This window comes from Pungitius pungitius, chromosome 4 (genome assembly GCF_949316345.1).
Source record: "Pungitius pungitius chromosome 4, fPunPun2.1, whole genome shotgun sequence".
Taxonomy (NCBI): domain Eukaryota; kingdom Metazoa; phylum Chordata; class Actinopteri; order Perciformes; family Gasterosteidae; genus Pungitius; species Pungitius pungitius.
Window position 1 is genome coordinate 20756405 of NC_084903.1, and position 24694 is coordinate 20781098.

A 24694-nucleotide genomic window follows, 5' to 3' on the forward strand; every position below is an offset into this window, starting at 1 on the left:
TAAAGTGGGATATTAATACACGGGCAAGGGTTTAAAACAGGTTTCCTCCTAAGCCAAGAAAATGAGGGGATATACACCAATACATTCTATAGTGGACCTCATGCCTGTGATATTCAAATGACCTGCATGAACACACAAGAGGAAGGGCATTTAACTAAAACATTTGGATTTCCCCTTGATTCCAATCATCTACTAAAGAGTGTTTTACACATCGCACTTATTACAAAGATGAATATGTAACAACAGCAAAGTGCAGACATAGCCTGGAAAATAGGGCTAAATAACTATTTCTGATATTCAGATTTTACTTTAAAAAAATATATATATTTTCTTCAAAGAGAGCTGGTCCACTGCGTACGATGTGTAGATAAGCTGGACGTGATGAAATAAGAAGGCTTCGAGTCTGAATGCATGAACAGCGTGCAGCAGAGCGTTGTCTCCTCCTAGTGGCTATTTGGTGAAACTACAATCCAGGCTTAAATTAATCCATCATCTGCCTACATGCTTCTCGGTTAATTAAAGCATAATTATTTCTATGCAAGTACCGAAAAGAAAATGTCTGTTGCATTTTTCCAAAATCCAGAATACATTTACTATTTATAACATACATACAAAAAAAAAGCAGTGAATCTTTACATTTCATGACGTGGAAACAAAGAAGATTTGGAATTTTTCCACTTCAGCAATCTAATTGTGTGTGTGCTGATGAAACAGTGAATAGAAGACAACGTACCCGTCAAACAGTTTACTTAAACAACATTTTAATGATGTTAATCATCAGTTCATATATATATATTGAGAGCAATAACAGGATTATGAGAAACAGCCTATAACAATGTTGCTAGTGATGTACAGTCTGAAGGAGACGGTCTTAAATATCCATAGAAAGACAAGGAACACGCTGAAAAAAGTACTTCATTGAACCGTTCTGTTTTTTTTTTTGTTTTTTTGTTCACATTAGTTACAAGACCTTTACCAGTACTGTATTTACATAGTGCAAAGAAACACACTTGCTGTCAATTAACTTAACAAACTTTAAAACACTTTCATGGAAGTCATCGCAACCACAAACCTACACACATGGTACTTGTTACCAAACTAGAAATACTTTTATAATCCCAAGTATAATATTCAGGACGCCGTCATGTCCCGCCTCGAGGCTTCACATTGCATACGGCCCGGCATACTGCATTTAAACACACCGCGTCGTCGTCGATTGGCTGAAATCTCACCGTGATTCACTATCAAACACCATTATCCAATAGGATTCACTCGGTTAAAACGTATCGAATGGCTTTAAGGAACGGGATGATCGTATTTGTTTTAATACAACGACAAATCAAAATCTCTTTTGTACACATGTATTTACAAAGGTTTGTGCACGACTGTAATCTAGAAGAGCCTTACAAGGATTGAGCCATATCCGATGCTATTGGTCAACTTGGGTACTGATGAACTTACGAATACCAGTAAACCCCGGCTCGTCCTATTGGTTAACTTGATGTAAGTGGCTTTTTCTTTCTTTTTATTTTTTTAAAGCAAAGATGTTGTTAGGTCATTACCAAAGGAGACTGCTCGAGACCGCCCTACCCATCAGAGAACAAACTCCACCGGAGGAACATTTTCTGTTTCTGAAGCCCAGACATCTGGGAACTCAAGACAATTCCAGATTAACTCAAAATAGTTTCAAATGGAGCCAAAATCCATATGATAAACCAATTTATACTGTAATAGAACCACACAGACATGGTTATATACACAAAGCTCATTTTGCTTGTTCGAAGTTAAAAGTAATCTGAACACAAAGTGGGACATTTATAAATTCAACATTATAATAACACTCTGAAGACTGATGAGTGGGAGTGGTTTAGGTAGACAGACAGAACCCCGACACTGTAATGCTTTGTGAGAAAAGCTAAATATTAACCAAGAGGTTATGAGGAAATGGATGTTCTTCATTTCCTCAAAAAACATGTACAAAAATAAAGCTAAACACAGCAAAAATTAAATGAAAACTATGTGCCTGTAAACACACACACACACACGCACAAACAAGATGGGAGCTAAAAAAAAAAAAAAAAGGTTCCAACCTTCCTTCTCTGCGAGCCGCAGGCTGCAGTTCTCCATTTTAAGCACTTGCTCCCAAAACGTCCCAGACGACTCTAAAGGAGTTGAGCCCCCGGAGGAGGAGGGTCTCACACACACTCCCCCCCTGGATTCAAGTGTAGCAGGTCACAGGCCGGAGAGGGGACCGCGTTAGATGCCGTTTGGTGTGCGACGCTGTGCGTTGGTGGGTCAGTCAGTTTCTCTGTAAATGTGTGAGTGTTGGTCAGTTGGTTGGATACCTGAGATTATGTCTGGTGTCGAGGGGCTGGAGACAAATGGGAGAAGCTGCTGGTTGCTGTGAAGGAGGACGTGAGAGCAACAGAGGGAATGAGTGTATGGGAGAACAGAGGAGGAGGAGGAGGAGGAGACATCAACCTGGGACCTTCTTAACCTCCACTTGGTCTTTGTCCTCTGTCCTCGTCTCTGCAATATCCGCTGAATCAAGGTCCTCCTCCTCCTCTTCGCTCTGCCCTCTCTCCTCCTCCTCCTCTTCCTCCTCTTCGTCTTCCTCTTCTGTGCTCTCCTGGCTCTTTCCCAGCTGCAGGTTTTCCAGGGTCTTCGACACCCAGTATTCAATGCGGCTGCTGAGGGTAGGCACCTCCACAGCAATTGGCTCGGGAGTGTAGTCCTCCTCTTCCTCCTCCTCCGCCTCCTCCAACATCCCGGGGACCAGGGTGGAAGTGGTGGAGGTGATGGAGGAGTTCAGCGGGCCCCTGCAGCTCCCGTCCAGAGAGCCCGTCTCTGTGCTCTGCTGAGACGCCAGCTCCAGCCGGTCGTCCACCCGGACCTCGTCTCTCTCCCCGGTGCCCTGCGTCAGCGTGGCCGGCGCCGTCCTGGCTGCCTGGGGAGCCGTCGGTGCGGGCGTGGCGGCGGGAGCCGCGGCCTCGCCGTCCTTTTGGGTTGACGTGGGGGGGGCAGGGCGCCTCGGCTCGGACTCCACGGGCTCCGGGGCATCGGAATTCTCCACCATGCTCCTCCAGTTGGTCTCTGAAGGGATTAATGAAGTTGTTACGCTCCGTGACCGGATCGGATTATGGTGAACTCTAAATAACAGACAGAAAGGAGAGGCTGCTTACCGTACTCCTTTTCATTGACCTCCGAAATAGGCTCAGAGAAGATGGAGCAGAAGGAGATGGCGGAAGCCGCCGAGTGGTTGCGGGAGTGGCCCATGTGGTGCGGGACTTTCTTGTCATTTTTCTGAGCCTCCTCGGCCTGCTCCTGCTCCAGAGCTGACACCATATCCTTGTAGGCCTTTCGAGCCTCTTCGGTCAGAGACACCAGACGGTTGAAAAGACCCTGAAGAAGGTTTAACCAAGTTAGTAAAGGTAAAAAAACAACAAAGAGGCCAAGGGAGAATCCTGCTGACAACTACTAAACCGATGAATACGGGTTATTATTTGATTAATTCCTCGATCCTCGATCGATCGACGGGTGGATTATTAGCAGCCGAAGGGGTTTTAGTGAAATGTGACTGACCTCAGCTCCAGAATAGTTGAAAATGCCGACCACACTAACAGGCACTAGTTTGTTGACGCAGCGTCCCAGAGCTTTCCGGCCCAAAGCAAACACAAACGGAATCTCCTGATCCCGCGCCATGGCGATTACATTGTAAAGAGCCTCATCCAAACCACCTGCAACAGAGTAAACAAACAGTGACTCGAATGTTTCAAATAAAGTAAAACCACAGAAAATACCAGCTACAACACTAAAATATGGGCTGGGGCCGGATGGTGGTACTGCATTCTTTACCTTTGGCTTGGATCTTCTCACAGTTGGGAGATATGAGGACACACTTAATCTTATTCAACTTCATGTGCTTGGTGACCTCTCTGAGACCCATGACCAGGCGACGCTTGGTTTTGGCCTTGGTAGGATCCTTCTGGTAGACACGCTCCTGGAAGCGAACCAGTTCCTGTAACAGCATAGTCACGCTCTCGTCGATCTCCTTACTCAGCACTTGGTTACAATACCTGCAGAAAGAAGAAAAAAAAAGTTACTGATCAAAATTGAGCTTTCATCTTTTGGGTGGCCACCAAACAATGATGATCACCATTACTGGTCACTAGCACAAATATCACCGCAAAATGATCATTGAGATGTTACGATTTGCTTATCAATGAATAATATTTGAGAAAAGTCAAAAGAAAATCTTTCATTACAGACTCAAAATAGTAATGATATGCTGCTTCTCTTCATCTAAGCCAATAGTTTTTTAGCTTAATAGATGAAGAAGCAATTCTATGGCGTCAACTTGGGATTTAGGAAATTGTGATGGCATCTCCCACCATTCTCTTATAATTTTATTAAAAAATAACCTTAAGCAATCTGTAACTGAAATGTGTGGCTTTTATCTTTGTTGCTCTTCTTGGAATGACGTAAAGGCTTTACTGCTGTCGTGTTTGCAGGTCGGTTAAGTTTTTTGTTATCGCGCGTATCGCTATCCTACCAGAGCCATAAACAGCATGCATACTCCCAGGAGCTTTTAGGAAAATTCATCGGAAGATCGACAGTGTGGCCTGAGGAGCGAGCGTCCCGGCGGTTAGAGCTGAGGGGAGGAGCTTGGCTTCAAAGGCCCTTTGGGAGGCTTTAAATGCTAAATCTGTTCAAGAAGGGTGGGCTGAGACAAAAGGCCCACAAAGAGACAAAGCTGGGTTTGTGACCACTGGCATACAACTCTGCTAAGAAGGGGCAATGTGCTCGGCATTCGTGCCATACTCTACAATCCAGTATCGTACAGTTCCGCCCTTTTAAGAAACCCCCGATGAACTTTCATAGCGCGCTTCTCCGTGCCAAGGCTGTGGTCTCCGAGTGGGAGAAGCATTTGCTTTGCTCAACGTTTTCTCTGCCTTTCTGGGGGCCACTTCAATGCAAAGGGAATTGCGTTCCATCCCTCGCTGCGTGCAGGTCGAGCGTTTTTCCCACTTACTCTCTGAAACGGCGGCTGTGGATCTTGGTGATGGCGTTCGAGGCCATGGGACTCCCGATGCCGGAGCTGGCGGGAGAGCCCTGGGACACCGGGGTGATGCTGTAGGGAGAGTTCTGACTGGCCGGGGAAAGGGATGCGTCGCTGGGCATGCTCAGGCCGGTTTCTGTGGTGCAGAGAGCAGAGCACAAATACCAATTAGGAAAGAAAGAATAGGTGCACATCCGAGTGGTGATCGCTTCTCGAGGATTTAACCTCACCTTCTTGGGAGGCGGGCTCTCGTGCAAGATCATCAGTGAAATGTAAACTCTCCTCCCCGTGCTCCTCCTGCCCTGAAGACTCCTGCTCTACACTAGTCTTCCCTTTCTTCCCTTCACGCTCCTTCAAGATGATCTGAATAAAACAACATTTAAAAAAAAAAAAAACAATCATTCAAAATGATTTACAGGTTGGTAAGATCCCCATTTAAAATGCGTAAAATTTAATGTAAACTAAATAATCAACTCTGACTCAAATCATTCACCTTCTTCAGGGCGGTGGGCCGTTTTACTTTGGGGATCTCTCTCTCCTTCCCTCTCTTGATTCGAGGCGCGGTAGAATCCAGAGAATTGTGTGGGACTGAGTACGGCTGCTGGTGACCCTTCAACGCGGACGGCAGGCTGACCAGGCCTGAGCCGTGGAACGGAGCCGTCGTTCCAACTGGGCGGAACGACAACAGCGTTAGCACACAAGCGGAATGTGAATATCCGCTGAGGGTGGGTGGTAGGATGCTTTTTTTTGTCAGTCTCCCAAGAACTATATCCTGAAACATGTTTACAACAAAAGGCACAACATTCTGGAAAATTTCTGCAGCGTCAGCCAAAAAACCCAGAAAGAAGACTGCAAACAATAAATGAAAAGATGCTCAACAATACTGCAAAACATACTTGAACCCAAGATTATACGGGCTGTAAAAGCTAATGAATACCTGTAAATGACAGTGGCTTCGTATTGTTCAGCTGCCTGGCCTTCATGGCCTGCTGGTGTTTCTCCAAAGCGGCCAGCATATCTCCCAGGTCCAGCTCGACGGAGGTTTTGCTCTTCTTCCCTGCGGCTTTGGTGAATGCTTCCTGCCGGCCACGAAAAAAAGAAAAGGCAGTGAAGGTCACACCAATGAACCCGTCGAACGGAGCTGAAGACCAGACTGAACTTCTCAACCTGAAACCGATCCTACGTGGAGTAGTCGACATAGTGAGTGTCCGTACTTGTAATTTCTTTTGTTCCATGCTGATTTCAGAGTACTCTTGTGCCGTGGCCAAAGCAGCGGCCATGGCCTTCTTCCTCTGGCTCTTGGCCCTCTTGGGAACGGAGGTGGTAATGGGGATGGGTGTCTGCACAATGTTGATAGGGGAGTTTTCTGGAAGGTTATCCAGCTGTGAAGACACAAATGAGTATTTAGTAGGGGACAAAAGATGACAATCTTTAGTCAAATAATCCAGTTGCGAAGAGGCAAAAAAAATATACAAAATATACAAATTCAGCAAATATCCATGTTTGCTAAAACAATGTGGAAGGTATTTTTTAGAGGTCTGAAGACCCGCCCTTCACTAACTCTCATTGGTTAGGACTCGTTTCACTGAATAACATCACATGATGATCAAGATTAGCGGATGGTTTATTGTTAATAATTTCACCTTAATGTGGATGTTTTCATAAAGATAGAAGCCTTTTTATATAGTACTCTGTATTTAACTGAACCTGGCTATGAAAAAACTTTTCTAAATGTTGCTTAACATGTTTCCTCTATGAATGGAATAAATTTTCATGTAGCGTCCTAGTTCAACATTTTCTACAATGCTGCATGAAAACATCCAGAGCGCCACACGCCTGGCTGTACACTGACGTTAAAGTAATGCAGTAATGCTGCTTCCAAGCGCCTCCCGGTTCAAGGCAAAGCTGCTACTGAGCGCTGTGTCGTTTACTTAAAAGCAGCTGCAGCTCTCAAGGTGATTGTGACCCGGAAAAAATGTGAAGCGGCACTGACGTCTGACGTCGTGAACGTTTCCATGGGACAGTAAACAAATAAGTGCTTTTGTAATATCAACGGTGCTCATTCAGGTGGATAATCTGTAGGTTTTAGTGATGCACCGGATGACCTGACCCAACCCACATACAGTGCTCAAACTTCTGATTTGGGAGTCGGGTTCGGGAGATTGATTTCAGAGAAAGGCGGAAATGTGGCCAGCTGATAATAATTAACCAAAAAGAGGAAGAAGAAAATATGAAAAGGCCTACTCTCGGGGTTATGCAGTGCGAATAAGGAGGGGCAAGAGAAAGAGAGAGACAATGACGAAAACTACACTTAAGTATTAATATTGTGGCCCCATTCAGCGAGCACCCTCGTAGACCGCATTAACCAGACAGCACATTCCCGTACCAGGTTTTTAGGAAGTTTAGGTTGCGCGTGCGTCTGGGCTGGAGTAGATTCTGCTTTGGTGCAGCGTTGGGCAGCTCCTCCGGAAGCCAGATCTGGGAACTCGTCTTCATCCTGACACGCGCGTGCAGAAAACATTTTAGCACAACATATAAAACTTCCTAAAAATTAAAGACGGGTGGGATGGCCCGTGCCGCACCAATAGTTCACCGCGATGAGATAAAACCCCCGAGAAAAAAAAAGCCCCTCTCACCTCAAAGTAGAGGGGCTGCGGGGAGACCTCGTTATCAGAGACCACAGCTGGCTGCGGCCGCTGGTGTGACTGGCCGGGAGGCGCGCGCCCCGCGTAGCCACCGTGGAACTCCTGGAGGGCAGAGAACACAGTGGTTAAAAGCACAGGTGTCCAACAACTTTATCCTCTGGGCACCTCGGAATGCCGTCAAGTATTCGGTAGTAAGCGATTAACGTAATTCTTCTTGCAAACATGGCAAAACAAAATGTACACAGACTCAAATAGAGATTTCTTGCTTAATATATTATTAAACTGAATATCACATTTCAGGACGTTAACCTGGACTTTAAGAAACTCATTTAAAATGTGAATTTTAAAGACAGTCAAGTGAAGGAAACATGACTGGGAACTAATATTAAGTGAATCTGTATTGCATCTGTATTGTTGGTAACATTTTTACCAGAGAATAAAACAGTGAGATCTACTGTACCTGGGAGACGTTTCTCTGTTCAGGGTTCTTTCTCTGGTCTGCCCTGTGAAACTGTCCGTTTCTGTCCCCCCAAGACTTCTGGGTAGCCTGAGATGCCACATTTACCCAGGTGCCTGCTGGTGAAGAGAAGGTAAAAATTAAAAAAAAGAAAGAAAAAAAAATCTAAATCTCTTTGTAATAGGCTGTATGAGAAATATGATTTATGACAACCCAATGTGAGGAAGTTCTCAGCATGCAAAGCTTACCTGTCATTACGCCGGCCTCAACTGCCTGCATGAAAAAAAACAACAACACATGTTTAGATATCAAGTGTACGTTAAATGTGCACAAACACTGAGGGGCAGGTTGATTTAAAAGGACCACATTACACCTCTCCCGTTGGTATTTGCTCCGTGACATTGCAGTCTTACAAGTAGAACCCTTTATGTTGCGACATGTGTCGGCTGTTTTATTGTGGTATGCAGTAAACCACCGCTGTTAAAAACAACCTTCCCAGATATTTAAATGAGCATTTCGATGAGTGACTTATCGTCAGCAAGTGGCCAACTTACTGTGGGCGCCGCTGTATTTTCTGCGCTTCGTTGCGTTACACCCGCAGCCTGGTTGTGTTTGGGGCTGCAGTAGCCGCTGTCGCTGTCTATGTCTGCCTCACTGGCGCCCTGCTCGGTGTAGTTTTCGGCTGGATGGGACGCCCGTCTTCTCTTTGTCTTGTTCTTCCACAGCTGGGGACTGGCCCGCTCTGCTGCGCACCTCCCGGACACCTCACCTGGGAAATCTGAAGACAGAGCAGGAGAAACTAAGACTAGAAGTTAACTTGTTACAAAGTGGAACCTGTTGTAATTATTAACATATCAGTGTTGACATTTAACATAGAAGATGAATCAGTTGTTGACTTATTAGTCACATACTTGGACAGTGTTCTTAGTATGAAGTTATTAAGGGGGATTCAAAACCCAATTTGAGTTACTCATTAGCTTTCTCCGAAATGGCGGCTGACATCATGAGAGGCGCACGTTTTAACTAGAAGCCCTGCGTTCCGACTCTTTCAGAAGTTCAAACATCAACCGGTGGGACCGGCCACCGGACTCACCGGCATTGTGTGCCCGCTTTCTCTCTGACAGGAAAGACACTCGTTCACAGGCAAGGCACACAACCTGAACCGAGCCTGGAATGTTTGAGGAAATGAACTACGTGTTTTCTATTCTCGTTACTTGATCCTCTGGCAAAAAACATGTTTCACCCAGTGCCAGGTCCAGTGAGAACTACTGCTGTGAGACGTGTCTATGGTCAGGATGGTTCCCCATATCAGCTTCCTAGATTCGCTGAGTTTAAAGTAGTACAGTAGATTAAAGTAGATTTTTTTTGTGTTGTTGTTTTTAAATTCTGTATGCAACGTCATGATAGAACGTGGTTAATGCTTACCGGTCTGCTGTGCCGCATCCACCAGCATGACTGTCTTGGTCCTACCATCAGGCCCCAAAGTGCAGACCTCCTTCTGCACAGCTACACTCCTGGTTGGAGGTCGGCGACCCCTCAGAGGTTGGCACACACTCAACTGCTGCTGTAGGAGACAGAAAAAATGTGTCAGGGCATGCTCACTAAATAGATTAAGGACGAGGACGAGGAATGTGACGTGCCTCACAATCAGGTTACTGACCATCTGTACATTTGGGGGAACATTAGGTCGCACCATGCCTCTCCCCCTCTGACTGTTCATCCCGTACGCTGGTCCCAAAGGCAGCGGCCTTTCACCGACCTCTGCTGAGACAGGGTTGACCACTCCGGCTTGCACCGGACCTGCGTAGGTGCCGGGGAACGGCTGGTAGAAGCCCATCACCGGTGGGCAAGGAGCAGGCATAATCTGGTAGTAGGCGTAGTCGTTGGAGACGGGAGGCTGGGGGGAAGACATGATGGGGTAGGCCAGGTACGAACCCCCGGGGCTGGGGTTGGGCTGCTGCCAGCGCAGCTCCCCTCCATTGTACATGGGATGTTGCCTGAGAAGTAGCAGAGGCAACATGTTAATTTACCTTATTTGTCTTTAAATAATGTTCATATGGTTGATTAATGCATTTCCACCATTTATCGCAGCTGGGGAATGAGGAGATGTCCAAATCCAGTCTGAAAGTCCTGCCATATTGAATGAAATAATTTGACACTATGCAAAACAATTAAACAATAAAAGGAAGGCTGAGATGTTTGATGATATATTTGTTAAAGAAAGAGCTCTGTAGTGGTAGATACTGAATACTTACAAACTCACATATTTAGTTTTAGTTGATTACAACCATTGTGTTACGTTTCTGAGATTTTCTTTTCCAAATTCTTCTCACTTTGCCATGTTTCCTCTCAAAAGCATGCAACAGTGTTGTGGAGACGCCTTAAAGTCAAAGCCCATTCAGAGAGGGCTGACGGATAAACATCTGCAGCGATGTGCACGGTGGTTGGTTTGTTTGGGGGGGGGCGGGGGGGGGGGGAGGGGTGTTAAACATGCTATGTAGAAATGTTGATATGGATCCAGATGACATTTTCACAGCCAGCCTACTATAGCGGGCACTTCCTTTCATTCAAATAGGCGGAAAGGAAACAGAGGAACGGATGTGTGCAAGGATACAGCAGATCACCGGGACAAAGAAAGAGCCACTGGAAATTGTCCATTGGTTGTGGTTGACTCTCGATCTGTGCTTCCATTCATGATCAAGCAGTATTAAGCTACTGCAAAATCGCCCTAGCACTAAGGGTATTGAATATAGTTTACTCCCTATTACTAAAGTAATTAATACATTGAATACGTTGTAAACAGGTTCAGAAGTAAGCGGATTGTTCTCGGGCGGTACCAGAATTTGGGAGACCCGACTTCCCACACTACAGCAAACAATGACGATATTTCTGCTAAAGTGGATAGTATTGGCAAACTTTGTATGCAACATTCTGGTGAATGAGAAAGCAGTATGTGTGTGTATATATATATATATATATACACACACACATACTGCTTTATATATATATATATATATATATATATATATATTTCATGCACCAGAACCACTGTTGCCATTCGCTCACATTCGCTGTGTTATTTTTGCGGAAACCCTCCCCCCACTGAGCTAGAGAGACTCTACCTGTTGGGTTGGTTCTCCTGGACGAATGGGTAGCAGGTGATGAGGTAGCTGGGTATCGGCGTGGTTTCCACCCCTCCACTGCCTCCTCCGATGCCGCCACCACTTCCCCCGCCGCCTGCCTCTCCAGAAAGACTCATGCTCACTTGAGATCCTTCCATACCTTTCTTCTGCGGGATGAACGGTTCTACTTCGGCCGATAGCTTCACATCCTGCACCAAAGACAAACGGACGGCCATCAGACCGGGAATGACTGCGGTGCTCAATTTGAGTGAGACGGTGGCCAACGCCACAGAGCATTGATCAATTTCTCAAATAAAGATCCAGTCAGTCACCACATCCTCTGCTTCTATTGTGTCAAGCCCACTCTGTAGGTTTACTAAATTCTCCCTCGGAGGGGCTTAAAATGTATAATACAGATTACCAACATCAACTTTCAAAACATTTTCATCTTATTGCCTTGAGTACTGAATATCTTGATGAACAAAAAGAAGCTATTGATCAACCCTTTGTTTGGTTTTAATCACAGCTGGTCACTGATTTCATCATACTGTTCGAGTTAGTTCACAGTTCTGTGTGTCTTCAACAATCAATAAACCAGCTATCAAGCAATAACAGGCACATAAAACCTTTATGAGCTCAAAGATTACCCAACACACAAATGAGAGGATCTTAGCAAAGTACACAAGATGTGAAATGAGGTCTCCAGCTATTTTTACAAGGTAATTCATCATGTGACTCACACATTGCAGCACAATCAACAAAGGTGAAGACTATAAACACCAAGCCACTGGCGAAAATGGTGGACGATGAGCAGTCTCTCTGAACCCAAAAGCGAAAAACAAGTATAGGGTGTTTTGGGGGAAACAGATTTCATAATGGCTAAAATACATATTTTGATATGTAGGGAATGAAAAGCTGGTGTTTAAGTCCCTCAAAGCCTTAATGTCACCCAGGTACAAACACCAGACTTACAAGTTACAAGAAACAAACTATAGATCATTTTTAACAACTTAGGGCCTAATGTAACTTGGGTTATGCATTTAGAGTTCTGATACAGACAGAATGCCATTTCCCTATTGATAATATAAATAAATCCATAGAGCAATTTGTTCATGAATGACATTCATGGCAGACAAAAGCATAATGAAGTTGTCTCCAAGTCAATGTGCACAATGTGCAAACATTCACTACTCGTCAGTCTGATTTCACGAGTCTCCAGGTTTATGACCTAGACACACAGCCTGTGTAGGAAATAGGACGGCAGGCCACAGAAAAGCCAAAGATTTGGCATTGGGTCATTAGAAATCAGAGGTCAAACTCGAGACACAGCCTCAAATGGATACAATGTGTTGAGTGACGACACCAGCTGACAGGAAGCTGTACAAACATCCTTCATAAAACGAGGAAAAATTGAAATTTGAAAACATGCCATTGTTTAATGTGCAGTCCTATTTATATATAACATGTATAACAGCGCAAGCATTGTATGTTTTAAAACAACATGGTGATGTTATTTAAGAGTGGAAATTCAAATTCATGTAAATAATATTCAAACATTTATATTTCCTTATATGATTGCCATTGAAAACGGAAAGACACTGACAAAACTTTAAAGGGACTCGTCTATGAGTCAAATTATTAGAACGCCATAAAACTATACATTTGAAGGAATTCAGTTGATTCTTTTTGTAAAAATGAAAAAAGTGTAAAAACATTTATGCTAATTTAAGGACACGACTGGAAGGGCAGTTATATTAGTCTGTCTTTTTCCATTGCGGTCATGGAACATCTTTCCACACCTCATCGAGCTCATTTGACATGGTGGTGGCATTGGTCTAACCCCGAGGTGGCAGCTCTGTGCAAGAGGTCCCATTCAAATCACCAGCTATTTTGCAAAGGATGAGGAGAGGTGACAGGGTTTAGGGTACAAAGGCCGCCCCTCGCTTCTCTGAAACTGCGCTCGGGGCGCATGAATAGAATCATCAGTGTGGCCAGTGGATGTCACACAGACAGCTATTGTCTCCCACTGCTACTGTCGGCGGGTGGTTCTCTCACTTCTCCGCAGTTTATCAATCAATCTTTCTTCCGCCTCCTCCCTCCCAATCAAACGGTTTATTTTGGAAGAGTTTCTCCTCTGGCGACGCGAGGGTCCTGGGACGGAGGATGCCGCATGTGTACAGAACGAAAAGTCCCCTTGGTAAAATGTGTGTGATTTGGGGCAACACGTTAATTCAATAAAATCTGTAGAGCTCATCCATTCTATTGGAAATTAAACCTGGTCTACCAGTTCACAAATGAAGAAGCTGTACTTGTAATGCAATATTTTAGTATCTGCCTCAGTGCAGAGACCGATAAAGCGTTAAAGGACTAGAGAAGTAGGTCTGAATCGGCAGCATGGTAAAGTACGACCAACGGGGTGTTATAGGATTAAGTTTTACAGGATCAACTACTGCAGGATAAGCTTATTATACAGCAAGCCATAGTATGGAGGCCTCACACGCACTGATGTTTGGTTGTTGGATTCCTAACACCAGTGGGGGGGAAAAAATCCAACTAGTTGCGAAAGAAGACGGAGTCGGTCAGAGGACACGTCTCTTGAATCAATTATGTGTGTGTCTTTGTAGTATCCGAGTGAGAATAGCTGTGATTGTGGAAAAGGCCAGTGCGGTCATACACAGATGTGCATCGGTTGGGGATGGCAGATGTCGGGAGTGACCAGGCAGGGTGGCCACTGATCTCACAACCCTCTGTTTGTTGCGATCAACTTATTCTTACAACAAGTTGCATTCAAGGACGAACAGGCGGCGTCTGTTTCTGGGTCGAAAAGAGAGCAAACTCACCAGACCTCCGAGGCAGCTTCGCATTGATGAAGACAAGGACTGGCTGATGTCACAGCACTCGATCGCACATTTTTCAGGTGTGACAAATCTCGCACGCTTGCCATGATGAAACCCCGTGACGTCACCATCGTTCAACGCTAACCGGTCTGAAGCTTTCACTCAAACACGCCTCGGGGCACAAAACCCAGCCAAGCTTAACTTTCTGCATTACCGACGGCGTCAAAAGAATTTCAGACACGCAGAAGAACCGGATAGTCCTCTGCTGACGATCCACGAAACCTGCCCCCCTCCTCCTCCTCCCCTACTGACAACAACAACAAAACTCTCCAATGCACATTCCTGGTTAGCCGACTGAAACCATCTCCGCAAATCTAACGCCACCTTTCTCCAATTTATAGCAAAAAAAAGGGCATCGTCTGTTTTTTCTCTCCAAGAAGCCTCCTCTGCTTCCAGTGACAAGCGTCGTCCAATGACAGAAGAGATATCCCGCTTTAGGGGATAACCAGCTAGCTAGGGCTAACTCTTTAACACGGGACCGTGTTTCGGAGCTTAACGTTAGAGCATCAAATGAATGTCACTGAAATCGATCTTAATGTCTTTTCGTGCAAAATGAAAACAATGCGAATGCCCCCGTGCCAGAAGACAAGACATGAATGTGGACTATCCGTTCTTTTTTTCTGATGAGCTACAGTTACCGTTAGCCATGTTAGCTTGCTAGCTAAACGGCATAAGTTTGCATGGCTGCTGCCTGTGACAAAACACGTAACGTTAAAACCAACTATAGCGGGCGGTTTGTTCCTATAGCGACCCAGAAAGCTTATTTAAACAAAAACTAAGCATCGCTGCTTTTTTTTATAATAACGGAAGAGCCGTTTATTGTAAATAACATTTACCAGGGAGCGTTGTCGGGCCTCGGCAGTGTTTACTGTCCGTGTTCCTTCTTTCTAGAGGTAGAGCTTTAGCCTGCCTGCCCCCCCCCCCCTCCCTCGCCCCTAAACTAAAATATAATTTTTAAATTAAACTGACACGTTACCTTATAGTCACTAGAGTCCATGTCAGTCACCGACACCACGACGGAGGGTCATTGACCAAAACGCGGACGTCAGGATTTGGGCGCTTTTATTTTCTTCATTGTGAACGGAAGAAAAAAAAAAAGTACTAATAATAACAACCACTGAAGGACTCGAGACTTACACCCAGTTCCCAAAACACCGCTCGCTGCACCCCTCCGCCTGCGCCGACTGTTGCTGCGTCAGCTGGCGGCGCTCCGCGGACTCGCGCTGTGTGACACAGTGGAAATGGGAGTCACCTGGAACGGAAGCCGGGGCGGCTCAAAAAAAAAAAAAACAGCTTTTAACGCGCGTCCCGGAGCGAAAGGAAACATCTCCTAAAAGAGTGACTGGAAGTACAAGAAGGATGTCTTCGCAGCTTATTTGTTAGTTAAAAACACTTTTATTCGACGTCTCCTCACCAGTCAAGTTTAAACTGTAGCTAGTCAAATTCAACAGAATCCTTTCTGTGGTGAGAGAAATCTGTTTATTACCAACAGGCAACAGTATACATTAAAATATTGTGTACAAGTGTTCATACACATTTGGGACTTTTTTTTGTAGCATTAGAGTGTTGCACGTGGAAGAATCTGCCAACCAGGAACATAAAAAACAGAAAAATAAGTGCCAGTGAATTCCTCTCGTCACAACAAAACAACACTTTGAACACGCTCTCGGGGGTTCCTGGAGTCTTCTTTAAGTCGATGGCATTCTCAAAACCTGTGCATCTTGTCTCGGACGATTTACTTGAAGCACAGTAGCATACTTTATGGATGTATTCATACATGCCATTTTCCTTGTCTCTTGATTTTACAGGCCATCATGTGAGCTTGCTAACAATGGCTTGGTTGAGAGAGTTCAGCTGATTTGTCCATTTGTCTAATGCCGTGTAGCGAGCCCCTCCTCTCTTCTGGTAGTCTAATTCTAGTAGCTGGTTGACTTGGTCAATCCGGCCGTGGATCGTGCTGAAAAAGAGAAATAAATAAAGTAAGAATTAAAGCGTGATTCACCACACAATTTAGTCATGCTCCAATAGCAGATTTTCTTCTTGTAAATTAGACAAGAAAATGGTTGCGTGTTAGAGCAAACTTTACAAAGACAATCTTGACTGCTCCAGTTTGTTAAACATTGGAAGTCTGTATGTATACACACACACTTATATAAAAAACTTTTAAAAAGTGCCATTAATAAAAAATGACCAAAAAAACCCCTCTGCAACACGTTATAGAATGAGGGCAACAATGTAAAGGGTATTATAGATATTTCCCTCTGAGAAACATCAGAATAATCAATCTAGCACAAGCTTTAATAACTCAGCTCATACCGCCTGACTCTTACAAAGAATGAGGAACAACGTAGTTACAGGAAGGGAACTATTTATTTTTTTGACTTCTCAGAAAGAACATGCGGGAGAAACTTACTTATCCAAGATGCACTGCACCAGCAAACTCTCCACATCACACACATCAATGTTAAGCTCCTGAAACAGAAGAGCAGAAAGAAGACAGTCATCCTCTCGTCTGTAAAGAACTAAGTCAACTAGTATGACTTAACTTCGGAGGCACAGAATCCAACAATCTTGTTTCAAATAGTTAGCTTATTATTGATGTTTTTTGAAGACCTGTTGAGAACAAGTATGTGAAAAAAAATGAAGTATACCGAGAAATAAGACTGAACGTGTTGAAACAGCATTAACAGATAAGATCCAACGGTCATAAGCCCATGACATGGGTGAATTACTTCCTCACTTTGACGTGGCCTTGTTGGCGCTCTTTTTTTTGTTTGTGTCATCTTAAGACATTTGTGTCTGGAAAACAAACTTATGTGCTTTCTTCTAATGACACCGTTCTCATCACTGAGAGAACAGAAAGGCTTTCAACACAAAGCCCCCCCCCAAAAAACATCAGGTGCAAATGTTTGTCCAATAAACATAAAGAGTGAAAGAAACAGACGGTCAACAGGTGGGTTACATTGGGATGACATGACTTACCTTAGATATGAAAGGGATGTGTATTCTCGTGTACGGTTTGATGAGTTTGATAAGTACTTGAGTTCTAATGTTCCGCAGGAGCTCTGAAACACACAATGATTAATCTTTTCTCCGTGTTTTTCTAAACACACCTTGCACACATATGGACTGCAGTCACGTTCACAACTCACCTTCTATGTGCTCTCTAATGAAAGGGTCATCCATTATGTTACTGTGATTTGTTTTCAAGATTTTCTCAAATTCAGTGATGTCATTGTTCTGGTAGGCGCTGTAGGGAAACAACAATCATTGTTGTTATACCAAATACAATGCGTTTCCTTGACCCGAAACACAACTCATCCCGATAGCCGTCAAAAACATTTTTTTTAAAATTAGATTTTTTGTAAACACTATTCTTATTACAGTTTGGGGTGTCCTTTCTTAGTTTTTTCAATAAGTGTTCAATAGTTGCATGGAAACTGAATAAAATTGGGTAACTGCCAGTTATTAATGTTAACAAAGGGCAGACAAGGAACCAGCAGGCAGCAAACACTCTCAGAAAGACAAAAATCAGAATCCATACTTTATACAAATAATGTGAAATGCACACTGCAGACGGATGTGATGTACATGTTATATAAAGGCCATTATTGTTGTTAATGTATTTCTTTTTTACCAAGAAAAAGGGACCCATTAAATACTTTGAACACCCCTAATGCATCTAACTGCAATGATTAGCATGAAACTGGGAAATGAGGAATGAGATGCAAGTACTTCAGATGTGCACCCCGTCTGAATCAAAAAGAGAATACATTTAAAAAGAACTTTCATCGGAAGCACTACCTATTTCTATAGTTTCAGGCAGTAACAATAACATGCCAATGCCATAAAGTAAGACTTTTGTTTAAGGAACAAAAAATACATGAATGCATGCTTACCTGACTAAGTTTGTCATTGCTAGAATTTCCGGGTCATTTTTGTATGGTTTGGCCTGAAAGAAAAATAATAATAATTATATCTGGAATTCAAACTTATTCAAGCGAATGTCATCTGATTAGGCACAACAAATCTAAATACTTTTATACAAAATGATTTTATAGAACTTTCTGGCTACAATTTTATTAGCAAAATTAAACTGCCACCTAAACAAATGTATGTGGCAACCAGAAGCCTGTCTTAGGTTTCATATTCTTACATACAGTGTATGCAAGGTTCTAAAAAGTAAACCTTTTCAACGATAAAAAACTACTTCCATACCTCTTGTGAGTCAAAGGGGTTTATTCCAGACTTCATGAGCATGTTGGCTAGGACCAGGTACTTCAGGCATGTCGTCCTTCTTGGGCTGCCAGACTCGTCATAGTTTTTAAAGGCCTCAAAGAAGTCTGTGTGAGCTTTCTCAAACTCACCCTCTCTCAAATGCATCTTCCCACCACACTCTGGTCAGGGGCAAACCAACACAGGTAATTCATTTTGAGGGTGACTATATCGCTTTACACAAAGCAAAAATACAGTGTTAAGAAGGAAAGTGATATGTGCACCAACATTACCTCTAATAACCCCCATTATGAGCGGGTGAGGGATGGCGGATTTAATATGAAGTGACTGCTCATACAGGGCTTTCAATTTCTTGTTGTTTTTTTGTGCTGTGTACATCTGGATCTCCAGGGCATAAATCTCCAAAAGCTGTGTGCCTTTCTTCAGGTCATCCTCTCCGTCATCTGTCTGTTGTTTAAAACAACCACTTATTGGATCAATATTATGTTCGAATCTATATATACACACACACAAACACACAAATATACACACTCCCACCTGATAAAATATACTTTGGCATTACATATTTTTGTATCAATAGAAACCCCCAAAACATATTCTTGCACAGACAGACAAAAAAAGGTATTAAAAGGTATTCGCTTACTACCTGACATGACTGGTGAAGTTGCCTCAGGATCTTTTGCAGTTTCCCATATTCTTCTCTCTCCAAGTAAAGCTTCCCCAACTTCAGAAGAACAAAAACAATTTTAAAGTTGTTTTACAAGGAAATTATGGTTCATGGCCACTTGGAATCAGTGAGAAACCTTTGTATACCTTTGTATTAGTTTTAAACCACAGTCTGTCATTTTTCGCGTCTTTCAAAGCCTCCAATGTGGTTTCGTAGAACTCCTGTAGTAAGTCCATCTAGCAAGAAAATAAATAAATTTCAGGAAGACAGATTTAGAACATCAATTACTAACAAATCTATTTTCTTGTCACATATTGTCTGTCCTTACCTGTTTGGAGGTAGAGATATAGTCCAGAATAGAGTTGATGGACTTCTCTGAGTAGTTCCTGGTGACAGCACTTCGGATGTATGTAAGGAGCTGTTTGTACCTGTTCATCATCTCGGGGAAGTTTGTCTACAGGATTGAGACAAAAATGGAAACAACCTCTCAAGACTCTGGTGAGGAAGGTTTCAACAAATGATGGCTTAACTTGTAGAGCCTACCAGCTTGAAGTTGATTTTGATCATCTGTTTCAATGCTTTGAATCCCCATTCTCCTTTTTCTCCCTCTAGTTCTAATACCTGAACATAAAAACAACGACAGATGCATGTAAATATTGTGCTTTTGAATAATTAAAAACAAGCACAGATTGCTTTGATTCAGTACTACTTCACCTTCTGGAAACTGCTGAGTGCGGCTTTGGGATCGTCCTCTTTCAAGGCTTTTGAGTTGTAGTACTGGTTCTCCAGGTCCACGTTTGGTTCTGAGTTACTGTCCTCTGAGTATTCCTAAATGTAAGCACATAATCATATCAAAGTCCAAATCATAACAACGAGTCGGACATTTAAGTTGCACGCTGCCTAACAAAAAAAACTCCCGAAATGTTTAGCTAACTAACACAAATCAGGGGAAAACCCGGCTGCCCCTGGATATAACGTTACAGTTCAACGTTAAATGTGCCGTGAGCTAACGTTAGCTAACACCATGGCGTGCTATCTTGCGGGGTGGTTTGCTCTTGATGCCGGCGATTTAAACACGATGGAAGCTGAACGCATTTAGCTAGGGTTAGCTATCCCCGATGGTTAATGTGCATTAGTATTAGCCAACTGCACAGGGCTAGTGGCTAAAACCAACTATCATTAGCCAGCCTGGAAGCTAACGTTTGTCATCCGCTGTCAGCTTGGTGTTAGCCAACAAGCTAGCTAAACAGCTAACATTAGCTAGCCATCACTTGTCGACCCTACACTGTAAGCGCTCAACGGACAGACGGTTATAATATAATGCACAAAGTAAAAAATTTCAGTTACAGATACCAGGTCGTAATCTTCTTCGTCGTCGCACATGAAATCGTCCTCCATGTCCGACATCTTGATGGTCTTCCTTGCTCTTATCCGGGGACCGTCGGGTAGTCCGGCCTGTGCCGTGTTTTGCAGCGACGGCGAGGTGGGGTGGCGAGACGCGACGGGCCGGTCCGCGTCTAAAGATGGCGCTGTTGGATCGCCTCAGAAACACGGAGGACGTCCCGTGTCTCACCAACTTCTGCGGTCGTCGCAGCATGGCAGTGGTCGAAGGTACATGTGTTATAAAGTGTAACGGATTCTATCAATTGGTCAAAATTGGAGGTGCGTGCACTTTAATATCTATTTTTGTAGGTATTGTTAATCAAAGCAGTGTCACATTACGAACATCAAACGTGAAACATATAACGGCATAAAACATTCTGACATTCTGCTGCATGACGATTTTCACATTTAACAATATATTCAACTTAACATGGTTTTTCTCATGTAATGGAGAGAAACCAGCTACACCCCGGGAACTGTAGTTATTTGTGTTAGTAGTTTCATGGATTGAGTTATACATAAAATAGTTTGATAGAAATACATATAGCTCCAGCTAAGATATACTGCACACATTACATTTAAAACATTAACGCAGATTTTAAAAACCCAAACATGCATGACTAACAACACCACATTACCAACACCACATTACCAATACAAAAGCTTTATGAGCATGTTTACATATCAAATATTATAAAGAAGAAAGATTGTTGTTAATTGATTGAGTGGAGCTGATTACATCATATATTGTTGATTCCTTTTAACCTGTAACTAACCATATTCAATGAGATTATTGTGTTTCGCACACACAACATATTTATCTGCAAAGAAACTTGTAATGACAATTCAAAAAAAGAAGACAAATACAGTATTCCTCTCTGAAATGTTCAGTACGGATAAAAATTGTACTCGTACACATTGCATGGCTAAATGTAACTTAGCTAATTTCCATCAGTGAGAAAATCCCATGTACTCCAGGTGTGCATCAGATTTCAGCCAGCCCCATGAGTCAGATTCATATTTCAGAGGATATCGTGACTGTTCTTTCAACAGTCTTGGCTTCCACACGGAGAGACCGTTGGCAACAATACTTCCCTCTCCATCTTCACTCGGCGAGTGATTCATTCCACGTCATTTAACTTTAAAAGCATTAAGATTATCCTCAGCTTATCACTTTTAAGGTACGTGGGATAGACTGTGCAGTTTGCTCGCTTGTCACTATCTATCCTATTTGCCCTTGTTACGTGTTATTGCATATTTAAACTAAAAGCCACACTGTGGCCAAAATCTTCTTATTGCTCTTCATCACCATTGGGACGGTGACCTGTGCGTGTGCATGCATACTCCTGTGACATGACTTGGCGAGAGGACACCAAGGTGCTCCATACACGAGATGCAGCGGTGGTGCGTGCCTAGAGGCTGTCAACGTTTCATTAATTGAGCTGGGTTCGCCTCATCACAAAGACTTAACGAATGAGCTGTACTCCTCTGCCGGAATCACCCGGGTCAGAAAAGCTGTGGGGTTTGGGACAAAAGACACGCAGGGGGGGGGGTGCTGTCATCACATCAATCCTCACAAAAATCACATGGCATTGGGCTTCTTCACATACTTGAAACGCACCGTTGTTGCCACAGAAGGAATGATCTGTCAACACGTTGGCAATCTTGAAAGAAGCCATTTCCCAGCTGTGGCGGGACAAATGCTCTGGTACTTGGGGGGGGAAAACATTAATAAAACTCCATCGCAGTCACCAACCTAGAGAGAAAAGTCTCGTCCGACTGAGTCAGGAGGATGGTGTGATAAACACGAGTTCATCATGTTGAACCTTGTCATTTAAACCAACCTTATTTAGAGATCCAACAGTGCGATATTAAGCCTTATAAACACCTCACGGCGGCCCTTCTCCTTTGGGATAATCTCTGGTGATTAATTTGATAAAATTAGTACGTTGACATTATTCCCCTGGCGTCAATGTATACACTGGGATTTATAAGCCGTTTAATCTTTAGTTGCCAAAAACTGTTTTATGTCTAACCTAATAGCCTTAATAGAGTAAACACAATCTCATATCTGACTGCTCCATAAACATGAGAGGAGGCTTTAATAGATCTCCGGGCGTGCATCTGGCAGCTCGAGCGCGTGCACCTCTCCCAGCGGGCCGCCTGCTCGTATACTCGGGTCCTCGCCACTAAAGTGCTAACACAAGGGCGCCTACCCCTTGTTGCACCGCCGCCAACTCCCCCTGCAGGTCATTACTCACGCAGGCGCTTCCACCCACGTAGGTATTCATATGGAGAATATATATTTGTACACATAAATATTTACGCTCCGGGGGTACACACCTGCTTAATCACGTGTGCCTTTGCACGATGGCCCATACTGTCGAACGCCCCCGAGAATCCGGGGCTGCCGACCTCGTGCAACCCGCCTTTTTTAAGTCATCGTGGCTGCTCTCACTCCTCGACTTGTGCAAGATGCGTGACAAGCCTGTTTGTTTTTCCCTACTCGTTTTTTTTTTTCTTTCTGTTTTCATTTTTACAAGGTATGTAGAAGCGTGTCTCAATTTTACGCAACAACTTGCATCCAGTGGGGCTGTTATTTCAGATGAAAGCCAGCCCCCCCCATCTGTATCACACGCTAGCGTGCTGCGGTTTGTGTGTGCAGTGGACCCCTTGAGTGGCGTGTGTGGGTTGGAGTGTGAAGGTGTTGGAATTTCAACGCAAGAAGGTCAGAGAAATACTATCCAGGAAAGAATATGATGGTTGTAGACATAACTAGTGGTGATGATGAAGACTCTGAGCTGAGCTGAGCCACTGCATTGGGGTTTGATTAAAGAAATATATATATTTTAAAAAAGCATAACAAACTATTTAAAAATACATATTTAGATATTTGGTTTTGGTGATAAGTTTTTCCGATAGGATTGCTTATTCTAAAGACTGGAAAAACCAGAGGGATCAGCCAGGCTGTTTGTAAAAGTGATATAGTCCTTCCATGAGCACCTCTCAAGTTTGTTTATTGGTGCAAAGTGCGTTATGTGATAAGACTATCTCTATGGTGGTTTCAAGTAACAAAAACAGAAAGACTCAAAGAAGTAATTGCAACGAAGTGTGATTTTGTTGAACTACTCCTTTAGCGAGTGTGATATCAAACATATCCGTGGTTTGTGTCAAGCAAAATTCCTTAAAAGGAAACCCCCCCCCGTGACAACGGGATGGCAGGCTAACAGCTCGAAGCTACGCCGCTTTTATTCTTCTCCTCTGAAGACGGAAATATAAAAACAGAAGTGGGACAAAAGCGATTGTCCCGGGACGCGTAGACTCTGCGGGGGGGCACCCGTCATCTGTTGGGCCCTCTTTCTCTCTCCTCCTCTGTGGCTTCACGTGCTCTCCCCTCGCTCGTGCCGCATTCGCCCCCCCTGTGAGTTCGGTATAGGAAACCAAAGCAGCAGAGCGGGGTATACCCACATTAAACTGACCCCGGGGGCTTTGCTGAATGTTCCTGCAGATCAACAGGACGAGGCGCGAGCCTTCGGACGAGGCCATGCTTCGGCTGGGGGACTCGACCCTGGCTGAAGCGCAGTGGGGCTGCAGCGATCAAGTTACCTTCTGTTGTCACAGTTTTGACCTGTCAGAGTAAGCAGAGTGATTTATGGCCCCGAGCTGACAGCCAGGCTCAAAGCGGCCACAGCTGGGAAAGTGCTTGTCAAAAAGTCGAGCACTAAAACCTCCACTTGTGCGGATCTCTGCCAATGTTGAAAGGCGAGCAGATATATCTTCTGCTGATTGTGTAAATAAATACTAAGTACCGCATCCAATTCTGAAAGTTTCTCGGAATAACCGCTATTGATGGATTATTGTCTTCTTCGGGGTCTCTTTCTCTTCATGCAAATGGAATCTCGTAGGTGGACTTACCATTAACATGACAGCTTAATGTTTTTTGTTGAGGAGAATCTCACAAACAGTACAGAAATTGATATGATTTCATGCTCTTCTGTCTGTAGAAAGGTTTTAGCTGCTGTTAGAAGATTTGCAATGGAAGCATTGTTGTGGTAACAATCACAGCTTTTCTTTGCTTGCCTCCATTGGTTAGTGATATTTTCGGTTCTGTCCATTTCAGTCCAGTCTAATGTTGTGTGTTGTTTTTTAGTAAACCGATTCACATTGTGGAAAAAATACTGTAAATTAAGACAAAACAAAGCTAATACCAGCAGTATTTTTAATATAA

General features: G+C 43.7%; 2 protein-coding genes across 9 annotated transcripts; both read right to left on the bottom strand.

Moving 5' to 3' along the window:
• Positions 1-739: 739 nt before the first annotated feature.
• Positions 740-15311, bottom strand: secisbp2l (SECIS binding protein 2-like). 5 transcript variants are annotated; one of them, XM_037486556.2, is made up of 18 exons: positions 15157-15311; positions 11284-11492; positions 9822-10158; positions 9587-9725; positions 8716-8939; positions 8410-8434; positions 8165-8280; positions 7696-7806; positions 7446-7556; positions 6274-6441; positions 5997-6138; positions 5553-5728; positions 5290-5422; positions 5033-5195; positions 3856-4076; positions 3583-3737; positions 3183-3402; positions 740-3093 (listed from the first exon to the last, which is right to left on the bottom strand). In XM_037486556.2, the coding sequence occupies exons 1-18, from the start codon at positions 15175-15177 to the stop codon at positions 2477-2479; spliced, it is 3288 nt and encodes a 1095-aa protein (XP_037342453.2). In that variant the 5' UTR covers positions 15178-15311; the 3' UTR covers positions 740-2476. The 5 variants fall into 5 exon arrangements, with proteins under 5 accessions (XP_037342453.2, XP_037342462.2, XP_037342434.2 ...); XM_037486565.2 differs by lacking the exon at positions 15157-15311 and adding an exon at positions 15017-15090; XM_037486537.2 differs by lacking the exon at positions 15157-15311 and having other exon boundaries at positions 9587-9722; positions 11284-11519.
• Positions 15312-15565: 254 nt separating this feature from the next.
• Positions 15566-20674, bottom strand: cops2 (COP9 signalosome subunit 2). 4 transcript variants are annotated; one of them, XM_037453413.2, is made up of 13 exons: positions 20431-20674; positions 19798-19911; positions 19627-19704; positions 19412-19537; positions 19230-19319; positions 19060-19140; positions 18689-18863; positions 18399-18577; positions 18080-18132; positions 17333-17430; positions 17163-17245; positions 16594-16652; positions 15566-16137 (listed from the first exon to the last, which is right to left on the bottom strand). In XM_037453413.2, the coding sequence occupies exons 1-13, from the start codon at positions 20488-20490 to the stop codon at positions 15993-15995; spliced, it is 1341 nt and encodes a 446-aa protein (XP_037309310.1). In that variant the 5' UTR covers positions 20491-20674; the 3' UTR covers positions 15566-15992. The 4 variants fall into 4 exon arrangements, with proteins under 4 accessions (XP_037309310.1, XP_037309328.1, XP_037309319.1 ...); XM_037453431.2 differs by having other exon boundaries at positions 15567-16137; positions 20437-20674; XM_037453422.2 differs by having other exon boundaries at positions 15567-16137; positions 19063-19140; positions 20431-20673.
• Positions 20675-24694: the final 4020 nt, after the last annotated feature.